Below are 5,548 nucleotides of genomic sequence, written 5' to 3'. Positions count from 1 at the left end.
AGCACAGCAGAGGGCGGCATGCCACGTCCCTTCTGCAGGCCTCAGCCTCTGGCTGTCCTGGGTCTACCTACCCACGCCAGGAACAGGGAGCCTCGCCTTTCCAGCCAGCCGGCTGTGCTCCAGACTAGGCTGATGTGAGCAAGAAGGCTTTCCCAGCCCTCAGGGTCTGAGCAGTTTCCCAGCACCCAGTGGAGTCTGCTCCTGCGAGTCCACCAGCAGCCCCTTCCAGCTTCAGAGCAGAGCCAGCCTGAGGGCTCTCCTCTAGGGTGGCCCATCCACAGAGCACTGGATACTGGGACAGCACCTTCAGAAAAGGTCTCTAAGACCCATCTACACCTTGTTCAGTGCACAGGCCCTGGGTAGGAGGCACTTGTCCAAGGCCGCCCAGCGAGCAGGAGGTGGAGCCATAGAGGCTCTGGCCTCTATGCCAAGGCCCCTCCAGGACTGAGGGTTCTGTGGGGCGGGGCTGAGCCCCATCCCCACCCTGGCTGGGCACAAGGGGCTCTGTGGACAAACATGCCTGTCCCTCCAGCACCAACCTGCACCATGGCGAGGTCACTGCAGACAGCCCAACCAGAGGTGGCTGAGCCCGAGGCCCACCCTGACGCAGGCTCGCGAGGCAGGCATGCAGAGTTCGGAAAAGGAAAATGCCACGTAAGGAAATGCTCTGAGGCCCTGCCTGCCCTGAGGTCCTGACCAGCCATGACTCTGAGGAGCCAGGGGGATCTCACAGGCCCACAAGTGTGGGTGTGTGGTGAGACCCTGGGGATTGCTGAGGCCAGCCCCTTACAAGGTGGGCAACAGGGGACCAGAGGGGGCCAGCTCTGCCCTGGAACAGTGTCCTTGTCCCCAGCCAGATGGCCTGCCAGGGCGCCCTTTGCCTCACACGACTGGTTCTCTGCTCAGGATCACACTGCTGGGGGTGGAGGGGCAGCCCAGAGCTCTGGTTTGGGCCTCCCCAGGACCCAGGCTTCACTCCTGCCACAGCCTCAGTTTCTGCATCTGTTGGATGGGAATGTGGTCTCCCAGGAGCTGTGAGAGCAGAGGCCAGGGCTTGGACAGGGCTGGCTGGCCCCCAGCACTGGCTGCTTCTGGCCAGGCCTCCGAGGCGCCCAGGTCCCTGCATCAGGGCAGCGCTGGCAGCGAGAGCTCCCGAGTGAAGCGTGTGCCCAGTCCTGTGCTGAGGCCTGGCCTGCCTGGCAGGTGGAGAGTGACTTTGCTGCACAAAGCTGTCAGCACCCTGGGCCCTCCAGGGAGGGGCCTCCCCAGGCTGAGAAAGTGTGCCCCCACCCCATGACGACAGGGGACACGTACCTTCCAGCAGGGGTCCTCATTGGCTAGCACAGGGAAGAAGGGCAAGAACAGGTTAGAGGGTGACAGCAGAATGAGGTCAGGACCCAAATCCATGAGGCTGGGGGCCAGGGTCCCCATCCCTGGCCATGACAGAAGCATCCTGGGCCCAGGGATGCCTGGCTCTCACCAGGGCATGACAGGAAAGGGTCTCTCTGGCCTGGTGGCGACTAGGCCCCAGTGGGAACCGGTCAGGTGGCCTCAGAACTCTCTGAGGAACCTGATGGCAGTGCACTGCCCAGTGGAGGGACCACTGCTCTGACCCCTCAAAGAGACTTAATTTTGGTTCTTTTCTGGGTGCAACCCAAAGTGATGTCATGCCACATCTCAGGGGTCGCACGGTCTCTGCTCAGCCCTCGGTCGGTGGAGGCGCCCTCCGCAGTCCTGCAGGCCTGGCGCACGGTGTGGCCTTCCCCAGGCATCACCACCCAGCCCGAGAGGCAGGCCCTATTCGGGACCCTTTTATAGATGGGTAACCAAGGCCCAGGAGGTGTCCTGACATGGAGAAGGCCACACCCGACCCCAAAGGGGCAGTCATCGCGGCCTTTAGTGCTGTTCTCCCAGGACCGGCAGCTGCTCTGATCAGCCCTGCCCTTGCTGCCCCGAGGGGCTGGGCCGGGTGAGGCTGGCAGGGAGGAGGGGTCTGTGCAAACCTGAAGGAGGCCTCAGCCCACTGCCGGAGCCCAGGCCCTGCCCAAGGCTAACTCCCCCTTTTGTTTGTCTGTTTGTCTGAGGGTGCCTGAGGCCTGCCCTGTCACTGGCCTGTCAGAGGCTGAGCTGGCCCAAAGGCCCGGGACCCCACCAGCTGGGCCTCTCATTGCCCAGTGCAGGCCCACGAGGGCAGCTGAGGGCTGGGAGCCTCCAGCCCAGGGGAGGCAACTGAGCCACCACCAAGAACCAAGATCCTGTCCCCAGGGTAGGCCATGCCTAAGCTGCCAGGAGGGATGGGGATATGAGGTTTCCCTGAAACAGGGTCTTCGTCCCCAACCCAGACAGCCTGCCAGGGCGCCCTTCGCCTCTCACGGCTGGTTCTCTGCTCAGGATCACACTGCTCTGGCCTGGGCCTCCCCAGGACCCAGGCTTCACTCCTGCCACAGCCTCAGTCTCCGCATCTGTCCTATGGAAATGTGGTCCACCCAAGGAGCTGTGAGGGCAGAGGCCAGGGTTTGCACAGGGCCCTATTCGGGACCCTTTTATAGATGGGTAACCAAGGCCCAGGAGGTGTCCTGACATGGAGAAGGCCACACCCGACCCCAAAGGGGCAGTCATCGCGGCCTTTAGTGCTGTTCTCCCAGGACCGGCAGCTGCTCTGATCAGCCCTGCCCTTGCTGCCCCGAGGGGCTGGGCCGGGTGAGGCTGGCAGGGAGGAGGGGTCTGTGCAAACCTGAAGGAGGCCTCAGCCCACTGCCGGAGCCCAGGCCCTGCCCAAGGCTAACTTGCCCTGTTGTTTGTCTGTTTGTCTGAGGGTGCCTGAGGCCTGCCCTGTCACTGGCCTGTCAGAGGCTGAGCTGGCCCAAAGGCCCGGGACCCCACCAGCTGGGCCTCTCATTGCCCAGTGCAGGCCCACGAGGGCAGCTGAGGGCTGGGAGCCTCCAGCCCAGGGGAGGCAACTGAGCCACCACCAAGAACCAAGATCCTGTCCCCAGGGTAGGCCATGCCTAAGCTGCCAGGAGGGATGGGGATATGAGGTTTCCCTGAAACAGGGTCTTCGTCCCCAACCCAGACAGCCTGCCAGGGCGCCCTTCGCCTCTCACGGCTGGTTCTCTGCTCAGGATCACACTGCTCTGGCCTGGGCCTCCCCAGGACCCAGGCTTCACTCCTGCCACAGCCTCAGTCTCCGCATCTGTCCTATGGAAATGTGGTCCACCCAAGGAGCTGTGAGGGCAGAGGCCAGGGTTTGCACAGGCCTGGGGAGCTGCAGAGTGGAGTGACCACCGTGGTGGGGCCAGGCAGGAGACGCTGGGCCGCACTTACCTCTTGCTGTGAGGAACAGGGGGCTGTGGAGATAGTTGGAGGCCAGCCTTTTTCTCTGCAGGGACAGAAAACACAGCCATTGCCTGGAGTCTGTCCTCTGTCCTTGCTGGGCCACCCCATCCAGGCCCCCAGGAAGGCTCCCCACCCCGCATGTCTCCAGGTGGACACCCCCTGCCAGAGGTCGAGACAGACACATGGGGACACAGGGTGCAGGGGGCAGGTAGCTCCTCCCTGCAGGGCCAGAAGGCCCACCTGGACTCTGACTTAGGCAGGGTGTGTGGAAGACCAAGGCGGGTGAGGCAGTACGAGGTCGACCCCGCAGCATCCCCAGGATCCGCTCTCTGCTGGTGTGGGAGGCAGGTGGGTGAAGGAGGGTGTGGAGGCCGGCTCCCTAAACTCCCCTTCTTGGGTGGCAGCTGGAAGCCTCCCCTGTGGGAGGAGGTTTCTGGCATACCCTAGGAGGGTAGCCTTTGTCCTAGCCTTAGCAACTGTAGGCCACAGGTTCGGCCTTAGTGGCTTGAGGTGGCTTTGGCGGTGGCAGGAAGATGGGTCTGGGACTGCGAGACGGGCTTGAAACCCACCTCGCTGGTGTGTCAGGGAGGGTCTGTGGGCAAGCTCTTCTGGGCCACCAGTCCATTCGAGCCTTAGGGCTGCAGGCTCTGAGTTGTTACCAAGGTCGTCTCTGGCCCTGGCCACAGACCTGGGGACAGTGGCCCAGCCCTGCCCACAGACCCGGGGACAATGGCCCAGACCTGCCCACAGACCCGGGGACAATGGCCCAGACCTGCCCACAGACCCGGGGACAATGGCCCAGACCTGCCCACAGAGAGAACAGTCTTGCTTGTGCCAGGTCAAAGGGACGGGCCTCGCCACAGAGAACATGTCGCCCTTCCATGGGGGACAGCTCGACCACGTCCTTACAGACGGCCCAGGTCTTGGGACAGGGCTGGTGCGGGGGCCCAAGGGCAGGCGAACGGGTGTTATCTGCACCCGGGACAGGTCCTCAAACCAGGGAGAAGTGGAGGGGCATGTGAACAGGCTGCCAAAGCCAGAGGACGCTCACAGGGGGGCTCCCGGACAGGGCAGTTGCAGGCTGGGACTACCCGCCTCCCCCGGGGTCCTCCCTCTCCTGTCCCTCCGAGGGAGGGGTGACTGTAAGCGCTCTCTCGCTCCGCCTCCTGAGCTCAGTCAGCTCGCAGCAGGTGACGGGCTGAGCGGAGTTCAAGTTCACAAGACGTGGACTTGGGACAGTTGGCCTGGGCTGGCCCTGGGGCCGAGACTGGCATCCTCTCCTCTTCCTCCAGACGGGCTTTGGGGACCCTCAGGAAATGGCCCCTATGCCCAGGAGGGATCCAGCTACTGCCCCTCCGGAAGCCCTGGTGGACCCCGCAGGGCAGACCTTGGGGAGAACACGCCTGGATTTTAACTTAAGCATTTTGACAAGAAGGTCTCACTCTGTGTTCGCTCTCCCTGGAAAGCTGCCGACTGGACACCAAGGTGCTCCGACCCGGGCACCGTCTTGGTCACGGCCGAGCCTCTGGGGACCACCTCCTGGAGCCACGGCATCGGGCGGTGCTTTGTGTGGGGTGGGGTTGCCTCGCAGGCACGTCTTGCCTCGGGAGTTAACATTCAATGTCCTAGTCTACTGGTTTCCGAGCCTGGGGACAGGGGCCACTGCACACTGCCCACCAGAGGCCAGGGGGACACGTGGAAGCTGGCTGGAATGGGTGCCACCCATGAAAGACGGAGCGCTGTCCTGGCAGCTGGCCGTGCCCCACCCCTGGTGGGCACGTGTGCAGCCCAGCACGGGCTCAGGCCGACACCGTGGGTCTGGAGAAAGGGAGCTGTGCTGGGGCCTCCCTGGGGCAGCGGCTCAGCCGGCAACACTGCAGATGCCTCAGGCCTCCCTAGAGGAGGCTCCAGATGGGAGAGAGGGAAAGCAACGGGCCCCTGGGCCTTCTCGCTGGGGCCAGCCAGCTCCCAACCTCACCTCTCTCTGGAGAGGTTGTGCGGATTCTGCTCGAGGTAGTCTCAGAAGCCCGGGTGCAGCCCTGCCTGGCCCTGGGTGATACGCCAGGACAGCCCATGTGGCAGCCCCGCCCCAGCGCAGCTGCTATGACAGACACACAGACGCTGACACTGCCACATCTGCCTCTCAAATGACCGAGACAGGACACCCGGAGGGAGAGTGCCACTCCTGGGAGGGACAGGCAGGGAGGCTCAG

At 63.8% G+C, this 5,548-nt stretch overlaps 1 protein-coding gene across 2 annotated transcripts in view; it reads right to left on the bottom strand.

Moving 5' to 3' along the window:
• Positions 1-5,548, bottom strand: part of PHF21B (PHD finger protein 21B) — a 104,255-nt gene that overhangs the window by 5,954 nt on the left and 92,753 nt on the right. For both annotated transcript variants that reach the window (XM_006164650.3, XM_006164651.3), the window contains 2 exons: positions 3,325-3,379; positions 1,315-1,337 (listed from right to left, as the gene is read on the bottom strand). In XM_006164650.3, the coding sequence (XP_006164712.1) occupies positions 1,315-1,337; positions 3,325-3,379 (78 nt within the window). The remainder of the gene's footprint in view (positions 1-1,314; positions 1,338-3,324; positions 3,380-5,548) is intronic.

The sequence above is a fragment of the Tupaia chinensis genome, unplaced genomic scaffold (assembly GCF_000334495.1).
Source record: "Tupaia chinensis unplaced genomic scaffold, TupChi_1.0 Scaffold143651_1, whole genome shotgun sequence".
NCBI classification, from domain to species: domain Eukaryota; kingdom Metazoa; phylum Chordata; class Mammalia; order Scandentia; family Tupaiidae; genus Tupaia; species Tupaia belangeri.
Note: the sequence above shows the minus strand (reverse complement) of the source record. Positions and strands in the feature narration are given on the sequence as shown.